This window comes from Hypomesus nipponensis, chromosome 25, assembly GCF_054491055.1.
Source record: "Hypomesus nipponensis isolate SF chromosome 25, ASM5449105v1, whole genome shotgun sequence".
In the NCBI taxonomy this organism is placed as follows: domain Eukaryota; kingdom Metazoa; phylum Chordata; class Actinopteri; order Osmeriformes; family Osmeridae; genus Hypomesus; species Hypomesus nipponensis.
Genome location: NC_140385.1, coordinates 5,967,221 through 5,988,973, shown reverse-complemented (window position 1 = coordinate 5,988,973; position 21,753 = coordinate 5,967,221). Strand labels below are relative to the sequence as shown.

Genomic DNA, 21,753 nt, shown 5'->3' with positions numbered 1-21,753 from the left:
CACACGTTTGATATCGCAATGTGTTTTTATATTCCAGAAATGTTTCTTTAGGGTATACTTAAACAGTATATCAACAATTATACGGAGAGAGAATAACAACAATAAAAGTATACCTATCCTTCATGATACATGTCAATTGGTTGGTCATAAAAATTGTAAAAGACAAAAACGAAAACATGTAGGATGCACAGTACTTAAAAAAAGAAAGTGTTTCAGAAATATCTTCATTTAACAACAGTTTGTCCAACACTCAGTTCCTTTAAGAATCTCATTCAGGCAAAAACAGGCAGTTGAACTTTCACCTTGTACATCTCACACATACTATTCACTTTTTTCGAAAACCGAAGCCACAGAGCTAGTCTCGGCTACACTATCATTGAGCTATGCAGTTGGAATGCTACATTTTACATTAAGACAAACATTTCCTACATTCTCAACATCGAATCCAAGGAAACACAATAAAAAAGAACAGGAACTTGTGTTGAGAGTTACAGTAATACAACACTCACTCCATGTGACATTAAAGACACCTGCAGTGCGAGGGTGACTGTGTAGAGAAGTATTTCATATGAGGACAGGGCTTGTAACAGCCCTCTATGAAATCTGTGTGTGTGGGTGTACTGTGTATACTGTGTATGTGTGTGGGGATACTGTGTGTGTGTGTGTGTTTGTGTGTATTCTGTGGTAAGTAGCTGGTGCGATTCACCTTATCCTGTAAAGTCAGAGCTAGCATGAGGCACCGTGTCGGAATACAACATCACTGTATCTCCACGGTGTGAAGTCACACCTAGTTTCCGCTAAGCGCTATTGGCAAGGCTACGTCTGGTAAATACTGTGTAAAACATCAACACACGAGTGAACAGTTTCCTCTTCGTAGATATCACTGTAACCCCTGAGCTTGTTGAGTAGGAGGTGCCCCTGCAAACACCACAGTCTAATTGATTACTCTCAATTACACGGGGGAAAGCTAATCGCTGCCGTTTTGTCACAGGGGGCTGCGACTGTTGGCCTAGACACGCCATCTTGGCTCCGACACAAGCCGACGTCCGCCCTAAGAACCTGTCCATTAATACGAGGGGGATCCAATTATAATGTGTTCGTGAGGTCCACTCGTAAACAATTGTGGAATGTTTGGAGGGGACGAGAGACACCATTTGAAATAAGGCTGAGAGCTGTGGTGGTCGCTGAAGGTGTCGAGGGGCTATCTGTTATTGCAATAATCACATCCACTAACTCTTTCCAATGACGCATATCCCCAACTGTCCTCAATGCAAAGTGTAACAAGGCACACACCGCTCCGTGGCCTACCAATAGGGGGGGGGGGGAATCTGTCATCTTGACTTTGCATCCGTTCCGGTAAGTTCTGGGCCGAGGCAGCAGGGGGAGCTCACACATACTCCTTGGTGCTACTGGGGGCGCGGGCGGCGCTCATGGGTGGGTACTTGGACACCTGCTTCCTCCTGGGACAGGAAGAGGCCAGCATGGCCCCCCCGAGCACATCCAGAAGGGAGCCCCCCCAGGCGATGAAGATGGCCGCTCCAAACTCGAACCTGAGCGGAGGTGAAGGAGAAGAGGGAGACATGAAGGAGGTGAAGGAGAAGAGGGAGACATGAAGGAGGTGAAGGAGAAGAGGGAGACATGAAGGAGGTGAAGGAGAAGAGGGAGACATGAAGGAGGTGAAGGAGAAGAGGGAGACATGAAGGAGGGGAAGACGGGCTCCCGAGAGGCTTCTCTGGAGATGTGTTAGGGGATCAATACCATAGAACCCGAACTGTTGAATGAAACAGCTCAAAACGAAAAAAAACTGTACGGTTCGTTGATATATGAACCCCTCGACAACCACCGCGTGAACCGCACGGACACTCACTTGGTGTTGACAGGCGTGTAGGGATTGTAGAAGGCGCGGATGACGTTGTGGGCGAACCAGGAGCAGGCTACGATGGCACACAGAGCTGCAGGACGGACCACACAGGCAGACGCACACAGAGACATCAGACAAACATGACACGAGAGAGATGAGTTCCTCTCCTCGACCTCATTAAGAGAGTGAGAGACTTGTGGCCTTTGAGGTGACCAGGGAGGGTGGCTGGTTACAGACCCTCCACTATGAGACTTCTACAGTCTTTCATCCTCTTTGACATATGAAGAACCCGGTGAAGACCTTTTATGTGACAGTCTATAGCACAACTGGTCTCATTCAATACAGATGACCTTTGACCTGTGCAGGGCTTAAGGGCTGTAGGTGGGAGGGCTTCTAGTCGGAGGACATAATGTCCTCTTCAGAAGTTCAGAACAAACGGGCCAAGATCTGAAGAACTTCCCTTCATGCACAGCCTGTACAGTGGGCACAGATCTCTGCCTGGCTTGGATGTCATCTTACATAAGAAACAAGTAGGAAAGCCTTGAGTTTTTCAGGCTGGATCAGGAAATGTTTGACCTTCCACTTGCTAAACATAATGACCTGATGCCAGTAATACAGACTTCCCGTATGGTGATACTATAAACATACTCATAGGACTCCAACTTGCAAGCCCTTGTTGAGCTGACTAATCCACGCACAGCCATTTTTAGACGTACTACACCTGAGTCATGACATGCTGAAAGTGATTATTAGCCTGTCACTCCCCTTCTATCTCCTTCCACCTCCCTGAATCCCTCCCCCTCCCCCTCCCTCCCCCTCCCTCCCCCTCCCTCCCCCTCCCCTCCCTCCATGGTTGCTCACCTCCCACCAGCAGTATGATGCCACCAGTCATGGCCACGCGAGACTTGCGGACTTTGTCGCCCGCGCCGCAAGTGGTGCACTTCATGCCCATGCACGCCACGCCCAGGCCGGCGACGGAGACGATGATGCCCACGATCATGAGGGCGCGGGTGGCCTGGAGGGCACCTGGGATGGGAAGGGGGGGGGGTGGGGTGGGGTGGGGTGGGGAGAGAGAGAAGGAGAGATTAGGAAGGGGAATTCGAAAAGGGAGTAGCATGACGTTGAGCGAAAAGGAGGGTGAGATACAGTGTGGGATGCATAGAGACATGAACACTGACAACTCTAAATACAGCTGCTGTACTTAACAGATAAGTAGATACGTTCAGCAGAGAGAGACTGAGAGAGAGACTGAGAGAGAGACAGAGAGAGACAGACAGAGAGAGAGAGAGAGAGAGAGAGAGAGAGAGAGAGAGAGAGAGAGAGAGAGAGAGAGAGAGAGAGAAAGAGTGAGGGAGAGAAGAAAGGTCTCTTAATAAACACAGTGCAATACATCAGGGATGTTTTATGTGCGTGTCCTGAGATTGTGAGTTACATTCACATTAGGCTGTCAGTGGAACTTGAATGTGTGTTTGTCCTGGAACCACGGGCCTGGGACACACACACACACACACACTCCAACCTGCTGTTGTTTAAAGGGGGTGGGGGGGGGGATTCTGGTGAAAGCCTAACTGTCACAGACCTAATCTGTCACCCCCCTTATAAAACTAACACAGGCAGAGCCCCTCCACTTGCTCTGTCCACCTAGAACCAGTCTGTGCCAGCCCTGGCCCCGCCCCCCCCCCCCCCCCCAGGGCACATAGAGAGGGGCGGGGGGGTGAGAGATAGGAAGATAGGGGAAAAGAGAGGAACGAGAAAGAGCTTGATAATGAGGGGGAAAAGACTGGTACAGAGAAGGAGAGGTAGTAAAACCATGGGGTGAGAGGGCTCATTAGAGCGAGCGAGGGATGGAGGGTGGAGCGAGAGAAGAAGAAGAAATACCTCTCTCCCCGCTGCATTCACACCAAACAATGGAGGCTCCTTTCCAGATTCATGAAAACAGGCCCGGAATGTCACCTCACCTCAGTAACCCCCCCCCCCCACACACACACACCACCACCACAAGAATCCTCAACCCCTTTCTCCCTGCTTCTACACCCAGGACCCCCCCCCCCCCCCCCGACCGCCAGTACCACCACTCAACACACAAACTTCAAGAACTTCTATCAGGTGCAGTCCCAACTGGTTGAGACTGGAAAAAGAGTAGGGTGTGAGTCTGTCTTTCTTTTCACCCCTAAAAGGAACATCATTTGAAGCTTGGTAGAGGGGGGTCGAGTAGGAGGGCAGCACCCAGTGTGGAGAGGATCCTAAGGGTTAAGGTGAGAGGGATGGAAAGGGGGTGTGTGGGGGGGTGGGGCTGAATTCCCACACAGGGTATCCTAGTGGTGCTGTCTCTATGGCTACACCATCGACTGGGCGCACGATGCTGGAACCATAAATAAAGGTCCCTTCCTGGCACCCCTCATGCCCATGCATCAGCTGTGCTCCTGGGCCTGGTCGATGTGGATGGAGGGGCTCTGGGAGGACAGGCGGCTCCGGAGCGCCACGGGGCGAGGACCGAGCTGAGGGTCAACAGCCAGGGACTGAGAGGAGGCTGTCGGTCCCCTGACTGGAAACTCCCCCGTGGGCTGAGGGGCCAGAAAGCCAGTGTTGGAGAAGCGGAGAAGTGGGTTTGGAATTAGAGTTCCAGTACGCGCCCCATCATGTGCTTCATGGAAGTCCTAGTGGGATATGTTGTGAGTGACACCCCCAGATACTGTATGTGCTGAGGTAAACATGACCTGTGGGACTGAACGAAAGCGATGTTCAAAGGTCCTACCAGTGTCACAGTAATAAGGGAAAAATGTATAACTTAAGAGGAAATGATAGCCCACTGTATGGTAATACAGCAGGCGATTATAAAGGAGCAGAAGAACAGCAGACTCTGACCCGAGGTGACTAGAGTGCACAAGTGACACCAGCCAGCTCTATTAGGGCACCTTTCATTACCACAGTTACGATAATTACCAGTTGACCATTGATTTGAATCTTAGTGTCAGACCTTCCTATTCCTAAAACAAACAAAATCAACTGCCAATTGGCGGCACCAACTGTGCGCCCCGTGCGCATTTTACGCACTGCGCTCTGAGAGTGCCGCCTATATCGGTTAAATGGGTTATATTTAACGATGCTTTAATGTAATATATTTCTACTTACTATCAAGCTGCAGAATCGAGTCGTAGACTTTACATTGGAGTTGTCCGGTGCTGTGAGAAGCACACGACATCCATAGTCCCTGATACAACGCTACCGCCGTGATGATATTGTCTCCAATATACGCAGACATCTTCCACTGAGGAAGCATGGTTCCGACAATGAGCCCGATGACACCGATGAGTGATAGGGCAAATCCTAACAGCTGAATCCCAGTGCTTGCCATCTCGAAAACACAAACCTCGACTCGACAACTATAGATGGTTTTGCTAAAGAAGTGGCTTGGTTTGCTATTTAAACAATTACGAAATCCCTTGCGTGGTGAGTCCAAAAGAGGCAGGTGAGCTTTTATTGTCTGAAGTCTATATCCTTCTGTTAAATTGTCAAATACCCTTTACTGATGCAGCAAAATATCGCGCAGTCAAAGTATAGTGAGGTTGTCGAGGAGCGTGGAGGACTTGGTATCTGCGTGTGCGAATAGAGATGTTACTACTAGTGAGAGGCATATATGAGGTCGTGATACCTCCCTTCTAAGATTTTGCTCGAAGGACCAGACTACGTCACAGCCAGTAGGCTACCGACCCCTGACTCACAACAGCAACAGGTTATTACCATGTATATTACAGTCGCAGGAGAGCGCAAGTTCCCATACCACACCGACAGTATCCAGGCTATTTTTAAAGGTGTTTCTCTGTTGTTCTTTCCCAGCAGACATTAGACATCTCAAACTTACCTCACAATTACCAGATTGTCAGCAGATCAACCGAAATGCCAACACTCACGTTCCAACAATTTTGGGTTATATACTGACAGACGTTTGATTAAATAATTTTGGTCTTTTTTAATCAGTTCCTGTCGCTTTCTTTGTGTATGTGTGCATCCATGTAAGAACAAGCGTGGGATTTTAACACCACTGTACTAGATCCGCTAAATAAGTACAGCGGCTGTAATTCAATCACAACTTCTCTTTCTCTTCACACAAAACACTGTACCCCAACCGTCTGACGTTGCCTTTCGTTCCAGACAATAGGGTGTACCCCGATCTCGTGAATGCCATACACTAACTTAGCAGTCATAAAACCCAAGACCATTCATCTATTCACTTCACAAAGCTAACATCCATGGGTTTCGATCTTTCTTTACAGACACATTTACCGTTATGGACGTTACAGTCCCGTCTCAGACTTTAAGACGGGACTCGAGGAATTTCTTCGCGCCAATAAACAATCTTACCCTGACAATGTACTGCACACAGACACCAACAGCCCTGTGAGTGAACAGCTGTAGACCAGACTTGGCGTTGCACTCTAGGACACCCACATGTTGCTTCTCCATGACAACAGGAGTGGACTGTACAACTATTACATGACAACAGGAGTGGACTGTACAACTATTACATGACAACAGGAGTTGACTGTACAACTTTTACATGATACCAGGAGTTGACTGTACAACTATTATATGATACCAGGAGTGGATCATATAGCCATGACATGACACCAGGAGTGGATGATATAGCATGAGTTGACCCCAGGGTTCCTGGCTTCATTATTCTGCGGGGCAGCTTCTGGGCTAATTACACAGCATCTGTCCCTCTGGATTAATCAATCATCCCAGTGTGGCTACTTCCTGGTGGGATCAGAAACAAAACGGACCATTGTCCCAGGAGCACAAGACTGGCGCCACAGTGTGTGTATGTGTGTGCACCATTGTGTTTGTGTGTGTGTGTGTAAGAGTGTGTTTTTATGTGTGTGTGTGTGTGTGTGTGTGGAAGAGTGTTTTTATGTGTGTGTGTGAAAGAGTGTGTGTATGTGTGTGCACCATTGTGTTTGTGTGTGAAAAGATATGCATGTATGCACCGTAAAGTATATGTGTGCGATTTCAAGCTGCTTAGCGATAACATAGCAGGCCATGAGGAAATGCATATCTGCCAACTACTGAAAGGGTTAGCAAGGTACTGGTGTGCGAGATATTATCATGAATCCATCAGTGTTATGTGTGTTTCTGCTGGAATGGGTGTTTCCCACAAAACAGGATGTCCCCAGGCTGCCACCTCCAACCCCTCCGACACTGTCCACTTCTCAGACTCACCCTCCACCCCTCCGCCTCTCTCTGTACCTCTCCTCCCATTCTACACCCGCCTTCTCCTCTCTACCTCCATTTCCTGCCCTCAGTGTGGTGCTGGGGCCCGAGCCTGGCTTAGGTCCTTCATGCTGGGGTCTGGAGATCAACAATGAGCCTATTGTCGCTGGGGAGACGTTTCCTATAAGTCGGACGACCTGCTTTGGCTTGACCGCAACAAGAACGGGAGTCAGGGAAGAGGAGGAGGGAAATGAGAGGATGAGGTGGAGAGGTAAGAGAAGAAGGTAGAGGAGGAGAGCTGGATATCTAGAAGAGGATATATGAGGAGACAGAGGAGAGGAGGAAGGGAAGAAGACGAACGCTCCTGGAATCCCCTCTTTCCGGCACAAACTGGCATAGTTACCCTTGGTTACGTGATTTATCTGACGTCGTCTTGGCAGGCATACCAACCAGGGCCAGAGTTGCCAAGCACACAAAAGAAACAGGGTTTTCTACCCTCTCTCTCACCCTCTCTCTTTGTTTTCACAACCCCCTTTTTTTTGCATAAACACACATTCGTCTTGTCGGCTGAGCAGGCTGCACAAAGCAGCGAGAGGAGAGCAGCAAAACAGCTAAATCAGCTTCAAATAAGGACACTTGCCCTTACACTTCTGGGCCTGTTTTCCTCCCTCTCGGCCTCCCCCGGCCCCCCTATTGGTCTGAAGTGAGCAAGTGGAGTGATTAGAGTGCGGTTGGAGCCTCCTCAAGCCAGCGAGGCGTTAGCAATAAACCACCCAGGGAAACCATAGCGTTTTCCCCCTGAAAGCCTCGGTGTTGGCTGAAGCCAGCGGCGCCCAGCTCTGCTCTGGACCCCTCCAGTCTTCTTATGCAAGGAGATTGGGGGTCTTTTGTCCGGGAGCAGCAGGGCAGCTCCCAGCCTCGGCCCTGAACTTCAGGGGTCATTTTTTTTCTCTCTCTCTCTCTCTCTCTCTCTCTCTCTCTCTCTCTCTCCCTCTCCCTCTCCCTCTCTCTCTCTCTCTCATGTGGGCCTGTGATGTAATTAGAGAGAACGGCAATGTTCTCTCTCCTCAGGACATCTTGCTCTACAGTCTTATTGGAAGTGTCAACATGTTTTTAAGCTCTGCAATTCACAAAAAAGGACCCTGAGGCAGTGTATTAGTTACCCTAGTAAAAACAGGCAACATACATTGTTGTCATACAGAGCCCAGAGTTGATATATTGACAGTGCACCAGGCAGAATCTAAAACTAAATGCTGGTGAATTCAAACATGGAAATAGCTATTTAAGACTTGAGCATTGACCCTCAACATGCTTTTGTTTCGATGGTTAAGGTCCAGGGGCTGAGTGGAGCCCCTCTGTTTTTCTCAGGCTCTCGTGAAGGACCACAACGCTGGTAGCATTGGGGCAGGAGAATGGGGTTGCTAAGCAGGAACATTATTGAATAGAGCAGAGTTCAAAATGGGGAGAGGATGGGGGTCGTTCAGTGTAGCAAGGTTATGTAACCGTTTTGAGTGTGTTGTTGACATTGGACCACAGGCTGGCCACATCTTTGGAATTGTCAAAAGAGGAATTTCTTAGAAACACTTTTTATTTTTACGATGCTTAAGTAAGTGCAATCCACCATGCTGTTGCATCATTGGCTGTTCTCATCAACTCATATCCAGTATCCAATAGATACACAGCAGGCTACTGCCCCCTTCTGCCGATGTAAACAACTGCAGATGTTGAATATCCTTTTTCCCGTACTTTCTCGCCCCCGTGAAAATTCCCTCAATCTCCAACCTACCCTTCCGCGAGGTTATAAATCAACATAATTTATCGGATTATCATAGGGTGATTATGGGATGCCGTGGTTAATCGTGGAGAAAGGGAAGACAGATGCCTTCCTCAGAGGAAGCTAATTGTGCTTTGAGAGACCTCATCCCGTCCACAGATAAAGCCCTTCTCAGTGCAGGGAAGTCATCCTATCACAGTGATGGATGTCACCATTCATGGAGGAGAAAGGAGAGTTCTTCAAATGCGCATCAGGAGAAGAAATATTAGATTTGTCTGGTACTTTCTGCTCACCTGCTCACGATTATAATAGGTAGATAGATGACGAAGTGTTATCTTTTACGTTTCCCATTAATGACATGATAGAAATGTTGGAAAGCATAATAAGCACAATTAATAACTTTCATAGCACATTTCAAAGCGAATCTCTGGTTAAAGACGAAAGAAGCATGTTTACACTGAAGTGTATTTCAAACCTCGATTTCAAACACACAATCCCCAATGTATGACATTCATACCATAGATAAATAAGATTATTTACGTTATATTAACTATAAACAAAATCTGTAACTACATGTGTATACTACTCAGTACCATCACTATTGTGAAATAATCGGAGAACAGGAAGTAGAAGTAATACTAAAATCTTTCTCCATCATTTTTTGGCCTCCTAATGAATATAGGTGACGTTATACATGGATGGATGTGGCAGGCAACATCACTGGAATAATGGGTAGTTTGGATCTTATAGGCACCAGAGAGTGTGTGTTTGGTAAAAGGGTTATGGGGCTGTGTGTACACTGACATGTTTAGCTCATGTGTTTATACCCGTGTGTGTACATGTGTGCGTGTGTGTACATGTTAAAAATAAATATACCCCCAAAAATAAAAATGATTTTTGAAATGTAAATGAATTGTAAAATGTTTGTGCGTGCGCTCAGGGGAAGGGTTGGTCAGGGGTGTAGTTGAAGCTGGCATCCAGGAACATGGCCAGGGTACCCAGGGTAGTGATGATCACAAACAGCCAGAAAAACAGTCTGTCCAGCACCAAGGCTATGTACTGCCAGTCTCCTGTCATCTGGGAAACACACACACACACACACACAGAGCAGTGTTGAGACAGTAGTGTAAATATGCAGTGACACATGGACACCAGCAGAGCATGCTGGGAACATTATGCTCTGTGACAGGAGAATGGAGATGGACTGAAAAACAATCTGGATGAACGGGTGTGCATGTGTGCTGAATCAAGCAGTTCTGTGTGTATGTGTGTGTGTGTGTGAAAAAAGTGTATTTTAATGAAAGTGAGTGTGTATGTGTGCATGTGTGTGTGCCTGTGTGTGTGTGCCCGTGTGTGTGTGTGTGGCTCACCGAGTCGTCTGTGTCCTGCTTCCTGAGTTGCTCAGCCATGTATGTGACAGCAGCAATGGCTGACTTGAGGTCCGGGGGGAGGACCAGGCAGTAGTTGTCACTGTCAAAGAACTTCTGTAACTGCACTGTACTGTCACTCCTGAGAGGGAGAGAGAGACAGAGAGAGAGAGAGAGAGAGAGAGAGAGAGAGAGAGAGAGAGAGAAAGGGAGAGGGAGAGAGGGACGGAGGGAGGGAGAGGGAGGGAGAGAGAAGGAGAGAGAGGGAGTTATGCAGAGAGGGAAAAAGAGGGAGAAGGAGAGAGAGGGAGTGACAGAAAGAGGAAGGGGGGGATAATTAAGAGGGGGGTGAGAATGATTGAGTGAGACATATGGAGAACGAAAGAGAGAGAAAGAGATTGACAGAGTAGAAGAGAGAGAGAGAGAGATATGAAGAGTTGAGATAAACAGGAGAGAGAGAAACAGAAATATAAATGAAGACAAAGAACAAGAAGCTCCAGAGCCAAACGAAGAGAGGCCACCCACGCACACCACCCCCTGGAGCCCTCGTCACACACGAACGCCCCACCGAAGGATCCCTGGGCGAGAGGCCGTCCTTCTTGAAGGACTCCCAGCACGATCCACATACCCTGGCCCTGTTCCCTGCTGCTCTCCTGGCCCCTGCCCCCTGCCCTCCCCAACACAGCAGCCCGAGCAGCTCCCCTGCCTCACCCCGCCTCACTCCGCCTCTCTCAGCCCCCCCCCCACACACACACACATTCCCCCCAGAGGCTCAGCTCCTGTGGAAGTCAAAGGGTCTTCATTAGTCTTGTCTGCATAGACCTGTGTGTCTTGATAGATCGGGTTATGTGTGTCCTTGTATCCCCTCTGCTCTGGTGAATGACACATCCCCCCCCCCCCCCCCCCACACACACACACACACACACACACAGACACACACATACCCCTGACCACAAACACTAAAATAGTGATAGTCAACCATGACACATTCCCTAGTTCTAATCCTATTCATGGAATTGTTTGTGCAGTACTGAGAACATCCATGGTAATATATTCATTATCTTCTCTGACAATAATTGAGGGGAAATGGGAGCTGGAGTTTTTCTGCTGTGACCTGACACACATACAGCAATCACTAACCAACACATACACCACACATCCTCCCTGGCAACGACACACACACACACACACGCCACACAACACATCCTCACTGGCCAACACACAGGTGCCTCCATATATCTCCCAGATATAGTCCAGCTGAGTTGACCCCACACACGACCATGGCACCCCCCCCCCCCCCTCCACATACACACACCACCACCTTCCCAACTCAGCTTCCCCCCTCAAACAGGGTGTTAATGTGGAGCAGTCACGCACCCTGCCTGTGCCTCTGACCCTCTCTCTCTCTCTCTCTCTCTCTCTCTCTCTCTCTCTCTCTCTCTCTCTCTCTCTCTCTCTCTCTCTCTCTCTCTCTCTCTCTCTCTCTCTCTCTCTCTCTCTCTCTCTCTCTCTCTCTGGTCCTCTCTCTGCCTCTCTCTCTGCCCCTCTCTCTGCCCCTCTCTCTGCCTCTCTCCTGCCCCTCTCTCTGCCCCTCTCTCTGCCTCTCTCCTGCCCCTCTCTCTGCCCCTCTCTCTGCCCCTCTCTCTGCCTTTCTCCTGCCCCTCTCTCTGCCCCTCTCTCTGCCTCTCTCTGCCTCTCTCTGCCCTTCTCTCTGCCTCTCTCTCTGCCCCGCCCAGCACCCAAACATCCACCCCTCGTCTACCGGCCTGTGTCTCAGTCTCTCAGTATCACACATATATAACTCTCTATAACTTTCTATCCATCTTCATGAATGCCATTAGATCTTTCCACAAAATACGTGTTCTCTAGTCCTAACTTCCCATCTTGCCATTGGTCTATTTCTAAATATTTCCATCTGCCCATCTTTTCAAATCCATTCTCAAACCGTTTCCATTTATCTCAGTCTCTGTCTGCATGTCCATCGGTTTATCTTCATATCAGCTACAGCACAGTCTCTGGAAACCAATGCACTACAGTAAAAGTCCATCTATAGTAGGTATGGGGAAGACTGCTGTACAGTAGATTAGTTCATGGGGGATAAAAAGTCATGTATTCCCCGATCTATGAAACAGTGAATGTCCCTATCCTGTATGTGAGGCTGTGGAGAGAATGTGAGGATGTTGCTCTATTGGGATTTCAGGTTGCATGTTCTTTACCACACCTGTCCCTAGTGCCTGACACCATCGCACAAACTCTGCTGAAAGGCGTGTGTGAGAGTGTGTCAGAATCATTCGTGCGTGTCTTATTGTATGTATGTATGTATGTTTCGTACGTGTGTGGGTCGGTATGCTGCTCTGTGTGTGCACGTGTGAACGGCACCAACTATCACCTCCTAAACTCCCTCAGACTGGCACCAGGCCCCACCTGTCAGACTGGCACCTTGGTGTGGGCATAACCCCTGACGGGGTGTGGCACCACGAGAGGCAAGGCGGCCGGAGGGGAACACCGCACGTCACCAAGGTCACGGGCGACATGGTGACAACGGATGTGCAGCAGAAACAGGAGGAGCCTCAGAAAGAATGGGGGAGTGTGTGTCTGTGTGTGAGTAAGAAAGAGAGAGAGAGAGAGAGAGGAAGAAAGAGAGAGAGAGAGAGAGAGAAAGAGAGAGAGAGAGAAGAGAGAGAAGAAAGAGAGAGAGAGAGAGAGAGAGAGAGAGAGAGAGAGAGAGAGAGAGAGAGAGAGAGAGAGAGAGAGAGAAGAGAGAGAGAGAGAGGAAGAGAGAGGAAGAAAGAGAGAGAGAGAGGAAGAAAGAGAGAGAGAGAGAGAGAGAGAGAGAGAGAGAGAGAGAGAGAGAGAGAGAGAGAGAGAGGAAGAAAGAGAGAGAGAGGAAGAGAGGAAGAAAGAGAGAGAGAGAGAGAGAGGAAGAAAGAGAGAGAGAGGAAGAGAGAGGAAGAAAGAGAGAGAGAGAGAGAGAGGAAGAAAGAGAGAGAGAGAGAGAGAGAGAGAGAGAGAGAGAGAGAAGAGAGAGAGAGAGAGAGAGAGAAGAAAGAGAGAGAGAGGAAGAGAGGAAGAAAGAGAGAGAGAGAGAGAGAGAGAGAGAGAGAGAGAGAGAGAGAGAGAGAGAGAGAGAGAGAGAGAGAGAGAGAAGAGAGAGAGAGAGAGAGAGGAAGAAAGAGAGAGAGAGGAAGAGAGAGGAAGAAAGAGAGAGAGAGGAAGAGAGAGGAAGAGGAAGAGAGAGGAAGAAAGAGAGAGAGAGAGAGAGAGGAAGAAAGAGAGAGAGAGAGAGAGAGAGAGAAGAAAGAGAGAGAGAGAGAGAGAGGAAGAAAGAGAGAGAGAGAGAGAGAGAGAGGAAGAAAGAGAGAGAGAGAGAGAGAGAGAGGAAGAAAGAGAGAGAGAGGAAGAGAGAGGAAGAAAGAGAGAGAGAGGAAGAGAGAGGAAGAAAGAGAGAGAGAGGAAGAGAGAGGAAGAAAGAGAGAGAGAGAGAGAGAGGAAGAAAGAGAGAGAGAGGAAGAAAGAGAGAGAGAGGAAGAGAGAGAGAGAGAGAGAGGAAGAAAGAGAGAGAGAGAGAGAGAGAGGAAGAAAGAGAGAGAGAGGAAGAAAGAGAGAGAGAGGAAGAGAGAGAGAGAGAGAGAGAGAGGAAGAAAGAGCGAGACGGGGAAAGAGACGGAGAGAGAGAGAGAGAGAGGGGCTTGTGTGTGCGTGTGTGTGTGTGTGTGTTGCGTGTGTCCACAGCTCAGAGCTCAGCTATGCCCAGATCTGTCTGCAGTGTGCCAGCAACATTCCAGGGCTTCTATTCATTACCACTGACAGATGGAGCCTGTCTCTGTGACACGTACACACACGCGCGCACACACAGACACACGCAAAGACATTCAATGGTACTTGTAAATTCGGTGTGAAGTACCTGGCTTCTAACTAGCTTCCTGACAGGAAGAGCGAGAGAGAGAGAGAGAGAGAGAGAGAGTGAGAGAGAGAGAGAGAGAGAGAGAGAGAGAGAGATAGAGACAGAGAAACATTGAGAAAGTGGTGTGGACAGTCAACAGAGGAGCCTTTGTCTCAATCTCTCTCTCACTCCTCTCAATCACTGATATTATTTCCAGTCACCATCCAACCCCCGCCTCCCTCCCCCACGGCCCCCACTTCCACCGCCCGGCCCTCCTCACCAGAACCACTAAAACCCCAATTCCCCATCACTCCACACCTCCTCGCCATTCATCCGGGCCCGTCCTCGCCCGTCCCTCCCTCCTCTCCGGGGATTACCCCCTAATGCCCAAACTAAACAGAGGCTTAGGCCGTGGCGACTGTGGCCCGGGCCGGCCGGCTTAGCTGGGACTGACGGGGCTGGTGCCCTTGGCCTTGCATGATGCCCAGCGCAGTGCCAGCCTTGGGGCCGCCGGCTTGTTTACGAGCCCCCCACGGGGTGGCAAGGCCGGGGATGGCTGTGGCGGATTACTCTGTCCACCCTGTGAAAGTGTCAGACGTATATCAACGCTGAGTGGGGCAGAGCAGGGGCGATAGAGGTGGAGTAGTAGCTTCTGTGCACCCACCCTAATGTTGAAGCTTGACAGTGGGCTTCACAGGGACAGGTTTGGGGGCAGACATTGGAGTCAAGACACCACTGAAGCACCACCATCAATAATAGTAATCACAGGCAAAGCAGTGCTAGTTAGTGTTAGCACATAGGGTGATATCAACACCAATGTTCAAACAAAACAAAAACAACAAAAAAGTTGTAGTGGAATAGCACACTTGGTTCTTGTTCGTGGCAGGTTTATTCCTCCCTTCCAGCGAGTCATTTCTTATGGATTTTCGAACATAAACTCATACTTTAAAACAGCTTCAATGTTCCAGTGTGGCCAGGCCCTATCCTCATACCAAGCCCAGAACATTGTGTGCCTATCAGTAATAGCTAGTTTGGCTCTAGACAGAATGTGTTTAGACTTTGGCTGAGACTGTGGACTTTGAGGAAGATTCATTCTTTGGCTGGGTGTAATTTACATTCAAAGAAATAGCCCTGCCAGAAGACCATCGATATCAGCAAATATCTGCACTGCCTCAATTTTAGGACTGCTAGCCAGAATGGCGTGCAGTATAATCACCCCTAACTCAGGAATAGTTATAGTGTTTTCCAAAGTTCTAGGATTAATTAAAACAGAACCACAATGACCTATTAGACCAAACCGAACAGAAACCAACAACATGGTGGAAAAGTGTTGAAAACACATTGTGACTATGACCAACAAAACAGATGAAACTTGAGTACTACTCTCTTGAGTTTTGGGTTCCAGTGCCAACAGTCAGCGGTTCGAATCCCGGCTGTGTTCCACCACCCTTCCCCATTGATAACCCTGCCCCCGCTGGCCTCTCAGCCTGTGAGTTACCTGCCTCTCCAGGGGAGGACCAGCTCAGGGTTGATCTTCCTGAAGAGGTACTCCCCGGCCAGTCTGCGGCCGCCGATACTCTGCAGCGGTGTGTCGTTGCTAGGCTCCTCTTCCTCCGCCGCCGGACGTTCCTCCGTCTCCGGCCGCTGCATGCCCAGGTACTTTGGCAGGAAGTGGATGAAGATCTGAGGATGAAAGTTGGTGGTCGGCTTCAAACAGCTACTTGTATGGATAAATGTTTAGCATTTGGCTGTTAGCTTAGTAGTTAGCGTTACAAACATTGCCTTAAGTAGCCAGGCACATTCCTAACTCACACACTATAGATCCCCACTCAAACTGTTCCGTGACATCGACAGTGTCTGTCTGTCTCTCTATCGCCGCCCTGCAGGCAGCTACCTCACCTTGCGGACCCAGTGGGGCATGATGTGGGTGCTGGAGGAGCGGTGGTGCAGGTTGAGGACCACCACGCTGAGGATGACGGAGCAGGTGACCAGGATCATGGTGAACATGACGTAGTTGACGATGATGGGGATGGCCAGGGAGGTCTCGGGGACCTTGTCAGCCAGCAGCAGCATGAAGACAGTGAGGGCGATGAGGACAGAGATGGAGAGGGTCATCTTCTCACCTGGGCGACAGAAAAGGGGATTTGGGGCAACAGGTGAGAGGATACCAAGGGGTCTGGATCTGCTGTGTGCAATTAGTTTGGTGTGGTTCAGTAGAGGTGCAGGTCAAATCCAAAGACTTGACGAAATTCCCAAGACACCACTTTCCCGACCCCGCCCCTCTTTTCCATTGCAAACAGATTTCCCTCCAACCACGGCCGCGTTCCCCCAGAAGCTTTCCCGTGTCCACGGGCACCTCAGGCAGGCTCTCACCGGCTCCGGGGGGCAGGTAGAAGACAAAGATGGCCAGCACCATGGTGAGGATGCAGGGCACGATGATGTTGACGATGTAGAAGAGAGGCTTCCTCTCGATGATCAGGTAGAAGGTGATGTCCTCGTACAGGTCCTCCCGCACGTTCTTCCGGCTGGGCTTGTGGCAGATGGCCCACTCACCATTCTCTATTAGAGGGGGGTGGGGGGAGAATGGGGGAGGAGGGAGGGAAGGGTGGATAGAGAGTAAGGGGAAAGGAGAGGATGAGAGCGAAGGCAGAAGAATGATGGGAAGTGATAGACCGGCGAGATAAGATAAAAGAGGCCAGAGAAAGTAAGTAATTGGAAGAGGAAAGATCCCAAATGATTCGAAAGATCAAACAGGAAGTGACTGACCAGTGAAGGCGTTTTCGTCGATAACGATCTCTTGGATTTCTTTGCCGTTGTCATCCAGGAAGTATTGCAGGTCCACCTCTGAGGCGTCGTAGGTGTAAGAGCGGAAAACCATGGTGCAGTTCTGCCAGTCAAAAGGAAAATATGCCACCTACAGGAGAGGAGGCGTCACTGCTGGAGTCGAAATGTCCAACAACAGTAGCTTGTTCTCAACATTAAAGAAAATATTTATTTAAATGGAACTTTGCACCACTTTGGGACATCACCGGAAACTATACCTCGATAGAACAGCTACTACGGTAGATGGCTGGGGGAAGCCAGTTGATGGTTCCGTCACTGTACACCAGAACATTGACATACAAGGCCACGTCAAACTGACCATCGTTACTGGATGCATGACAAGACGGAAGGACAACCAATCAGAAAGGCCGATATCCAGTACGTAAAAGAGAAACATCAATGTAACATTATGAACTTTATTAGCAAGCAACACTGTCATTAAAGTCTATTAACTTTCTGGGCAATGTAAACCAGATGAAGTGATGATGTCATAATGTCATGTGACGGTAAGAGGAAGTGGCAGGAACAGGAAGCTCACTTGTTGATGAGGTAGATGTCAGGACGCCACACCTTGTTGGGGGGGATCCTGAGAACGTCAATGTTCTCGTAGTTCTTAGGGTCCCATGACAACCTGTAGTCTGTCCATGCCTGGGTAGTGGCGGGAAATCAAAAGAGACAAACTATCGTAAACAGAGAGAGGAACCCCGCATCAAAAGAGAGGGATGAATGAGGTGATTACATTACTGTAAGAAGAAGAAAAAAAGACTGTTTTGGACAGGTAGAGGGAGAGAGGACAACAGAGAAGAATAGAATGTGAAAAAGAGGGGGTTGGCTTGGCAGCATGGGAACTGACAGGAGGCTAAATCATTAGCTCCGTGCTGTCGTATAATGCCGTCATTTATGAAGCTGTTTTGCCGGTCTTTGATGAGTCATTTACACCCTGCCGAAACACACTGTGCTGTCAAACTGTCACACACACGCACACACACACACACACACACCCTACTCTGTCACACAAACTCAGGCCCTTCAGAATTCTAATTAGGATGAGAGAAGAAGGGAGCAGTGGAGGGAAGCTTTGAAATAATAAAGAAAGAGACAGAGAGAAAGAGAGAGTAAGAAGCAGAGTGAGAGAGAGCAAGAGAGAGTGAGAGAGAGAGAGCAAGAGAGAGTGAGAGAGAGAGAGAGAGAGAGTGAGAGAGAGTGAGAGAGAGTGAGAGAGAGAGAGAGAATAAGAGAGCAAGAGGAGAGAGTAGGAGCCAGATAAAGAACGAAATAATTTGCAGTTATGAAAAGTGACAAGCCCATTTGGGAAGTGAAATGGGGTGGGGTGAGGGGGCGGGGAGGCAGGCCTGCCAGGTAGGGAAGAGGAGAAGCGAGGGTGATGAAGATGAATGGGGTTTGCTCTCACCAGATTCATGAACACGTTGGTTGTCATCTCTTCATTCTTCTCGTTCTGCAGGCGAAGAGACACAGGCGTTAGCGAGCCGTTGAATCTGGTTGGGCGAGGCAGCCCACTGCACTCAATCCTGCCCAATGAAGGCTAATAGGCTCTGCATGATTGGAGGCTCCGCACCACCGAAAACAGTGCTTGTCACTGCCGCCCGCTTGCCTCGGCTTGACTGGCTGGCCGCCTGCCTGCCTGCCTGACTGACTGAACGTCTGGCTGCCTACATGACTGGATGGCAGGCTGTCTGAATAGCTGCTGAACGAATGAGCGGCTGGCAAGGCCATTCAGAAACATTAGCCCCATGGCTGTGTCCCTGCAGCCTTTATGAAACACACTGTGGTCAGATGGCTGAGCGGTTAGGGAGTCGGGCTATTATGTAGAAGGTTGTTGGTTCGATTCCCGACCGTGCAAAATGACGTTGTGTCCTTGGGCAAGGCACTTCCCCCTACTTGCCTCGGGGGGAATGTCCCCGCACTAACTGTAAGTCGCTCTGGATAAGAGCGTCTGCTAAATGTTTGTGGAGCCTCGGTGTGTGGCGTACCAGGCTGACGAGCTGGGAGAGGGTCATCCCCACTCTCACCATGACCTTCTCCTCCCAGGACCGGGCCGGGCGCACCTTCAGGTTGTAGTTCTCAAACAGCTTCTTATGGAGCCTCCGCTCGCTCTCCGACGCAGCTGGAGGGGAGAGCAGGGAGGAGGCCCGGAGGCCAGGGTTAGGGGTGAGAGGGATGTCCAGAGGAATGGGGGAAGGAGGGATGGAGGGAAGGGCAGATGTAGGGAAAAGGAGCGAGGGTAAACAGTTGTGGGGGGGAAAGAGGGGACAAGAGGAGATATTGGCAAAGGAGGAACGAGACAAGAATGACGGTGAGAACAGTTGAAGATAAACATGAAAAGTACTGGGAGAGATGGACAAAGACGAGCCAAAAAAGCAAACGCGAAAGATCAGGAAAAAGCCGGGGGGTGAAAGAAGAGACCAAGCGGATGGCAGGTGGAGTACAATGGGCAGCAAAGGTGACAGAGCAGTTGTAATCCACACTGCATGGGTCTGGATCAAAGACATGACTGGCATACCAGCACAACCTGGGATCAAAATAGAGTCTGATTACCATCCAATCATGTGATAATAGACTCTTTATATCCGGAACGAGTGTCTTTTGTCATTACAGTCTGAGTAGGGCACTTTTCTGTGGCTGGTTTTCTTAGGTTAACTACTTGTCAAGTAGTTGCATCTAGTAGTCTATCAAGCCACTGTATGTTCTCTCTTTCTCTCTATGTCTCTCTCTCTCTTTCTCTCTCTCTCTCTCTCTCTCTCTCTCTCTCTCTCTCTCTCTGTCTCTCTCTCTCTCTCTCTCTCTCTCTGTCTCTCTCTCTCTGTCTCTCTCTCTCTCTCTGGTCACAATTTTCTCTCTTTGATCTTCTGTCAGGGTGTTTCCTGAAACACCCGGACACAGAAACACCCTGACACAGGGACTGAAACACCCGGACACAGGGGGGGCAGATAAAGACAACACCAGGCCAACTGTGGGACCCAGAGGAAGAAGTTAGCCAGAGGTCACATGCTGGCATAAGGGGTCCATTTGTTTTACTACCCCTCCACTGGGTCACAAGGTCAATGCCAATGACAACACCAACCGCTTTGTTCCTCTGTCACTTTTGGTCAGTCATTTGATACACAACAGCAACTGGGGTTCCCAACAACCAAGTGTAAAATATAATTAAAGTGTATCGGAATATTGTCGAAATGTACGGAGTGGAACGTATGAATATTGTAATACTGTAATATTTTTACAGTGGAATGGCAACTTAAAGCCAACCTCCGCAAGGAACAACTACTGTGTTTGTGTATAACTCCCACACAAGCAACCAACATAAACTCACATATTGCACAAACACACACACACTTTCCTTACCAGTGAGTGTGAGAAAGAGGCAGCCCAACACAAGCGCGAGGAGACCATCCATCCTTCCTCCAATCTTCATCCTCCTCCTCAGTCCACTGCGTCTTCCCCTTGCCCGCTTCCAGACGGCCCGAACATCCACCGCACCTGCTACCCACAATCCTGTGTGCAGCAAACCTGGTCTCCCTCAACCTTCCCGGTCAATCCAAACTCCAATCTCCACCAAACCCTCACACACACACACGCTCTCTTCCCTTTACACACACACACACACACTTCCAGTTAAGAGTCGCTGAGGCAAGTGTCCGAGGCATGCAGTAGGGTTTAGCTATGCCAGTCGTTTCAGACAGGGTTCGGGGGGTCGTGCGTTCAGCCCCAATTTTTCTCCTGGTGCGCGTCACCCAACCGAGTGACGAGCCGGCCCTATTGGCTGCGTCCGCTGGGAGTGACGGGGGGGGGGGGGGGGGAATGCTTTAGGGACCGTGAGGCGTCCCAGGCAGGCACCTGTTGGTGCTCGCCACCCCCAGACCGGGGTGAGGTCTGCATGGGGGGAGAGGGGGAGGAGGGAGGTGGGGTGGTATGACAATAGGGATTTTTGAGTGTGTGTGTGTGTTAGATGATCAAGAACCCATGACCCCCCTAGGGAGCGATGACGGGGGGTGGGAGGAAGGGTGAGGTTCCACACGTATCATAGCATGCAGGCTGCTCTGACACCCCCCCCCCCCCCCTCGTCCATGAGCTTCACATGAATCACTGTCTGTACATCTGTCTGTCTAATTGGTCTTTGTCTGTGGCTCCCTCTCTCTAGTCCTGACCTCCTCTGCTTCTATTTTTCCTTCCCTCACTTTTTCTTTCTCCTCCGCTTCCCTCTACTTCTTTCCCTCGCCTCTTATCCCTCTTTTTTACCTCCTCCCCCACGCCCCCTGCCTCTCTCTGTCCCCCTCTCTCTCCACTACCCTGTCACTGGTGGGATGGTAAGTATCTCCAGCTCACTGACAGTCCATGAAATAACATGGACACACGCACACACACGGTCAGCAGTGTACACAGTCCAGTCTACATCATTGGATACATTTAGAGTCATTATATTGGTGGCTCCCTTCCTCAGTGACATTTCTCTCTCTCTTGCGTTCTGCCCCCCCCATCTGTGTCGACCACACTTCTCCTATTATCCAAACAGATTCCTATCCCTCCTTTTCCATCACCGTCCCAACCAATCCCAATCTCTCTCTATCTCTCTCTGTCTCTCCCTCTGTCACTCTCAACCTACCGTTCTTGTCCCCTGCCCTCTCTCCCCTTCCCTCTCTCTATCTCCCTCACTCCCCTGCCTTCTCTCTATCTCCCTCTCTCCTCTTCCCTCTCTATCTCCCCTTCCCTCTCTCTATCTCCTCCCTCTCTCACTCCCCTGCCTTCTCTCTATCTCCCTCTCTCCTCTCTCTCCTCCCTCTTCCCTTCCCTCTCTCCTCCCTCTCTCACTCCCCTTCCC

At 49.6% G+C, this 21,753-nt stretch overlaps 2 protein-coding genes across 2 annotated transcripts; both read right to left on the bottom strand.

Annotated features, from left to right (window-relative positions):
* Positions 1-6: 6 nt before the first annotated feature.
* Positions 7-5,466, bottom strand: cldn7a (claudin 7a). Its single transcript, XM_084691820.1, has 4 exons — positions 4,994-5,466; positions 2,723-2,887; positions 1,868-1,952; positions 7-1,550 (listed from the first exon to the last, which is right to left on the bottom strand). Exons 1-4 carry the CDS (start codon positions 5,214-5,216, stop codon positions 1,388-1,390), a joined length of 636 nt encoding a protein of 211 aa, XP_084547946.1. The 5' UTR covers positions 5,217-5,466; the 3' UTR covers positions 7-1,387.
* Positions 5,467-8,651: 3,185 nt separating this feature from the next.
* chrnb1l (cholinergic receptor, nicotinic, beta 1 (muscle) like) lies at positions 8,652-21,563 on the bottom strand. The gene is made up of 11 exons (XM_084691681.1): positions 20,280-21,563; positions 18,911-19,044; positions 18,331-18,375; positions 17,458-17,567; positions 17,138-17,246; positions 16,863-17,010; positions 16,470-16,655; positions 15,996-16,219; positions 15,595-15,779; positions 10,217-10,355; positions 8,652-9,923 (listed from the first exon to the last, which is right to left on the bottom strand). Exons 1-11 carry the CDS (start codon positions 20,347-20,349, stop codon positions 9,783-9,785), a joined length of 1,491 nt encoding a protein of 496 aa, XP_084547807.1. The 5' UTR covers positions 20,350-21,563; the 3' UTR covers positions 8,652-9,782.
* Between the last annotated feature and the right edge of the window lie 190 nt (positions 21,564-21,753).

Coding starts and splice junctions, on each gene's coding strand:
- cldn7a (XM_084691820.1), bottom strand. CDS start 5,216: ATGGCAAGCACTGGGATTCAGCTGTTAGGATTTGCCCTATCACTCATC. Junction 2,888..4,993: donor CTCGATTCTGCAGCTTGATA/GTAAGTAGAAAT, acceptor TTCCCATCCCAG/GTGCCCTCCAGGCCACCCGC. Junction 1,551..1,867: donor TACACGCCTGTCAACACCAA/GTGAGTGTCCGT, acceptor ACCTCCGCTCAG/GTTCGAGTTTGGAGCGGCCA.
- chrnb1l (XM_084691681.1), bottom strand. CDS start 20,349: ATGAAGATTGGAGGAAGGATGGATGGTCTCCTCGCGCTTGTGTTGGGC. Junction 17,011..17,137: donor GTAGTAGCTGTTCTATCGAG/GTATAGTTTCCG, acceptor CCTCTCCTGTAG/GTGGCATATTTTCCTTTTGA. Junction 15,780..15,995: donor TGCCCCACTGGGTCCGCAAG/GTGAGGTAGCTG, acceptor TTTCATCCTCAG/ATCTTCATCCACTTCCTGCC.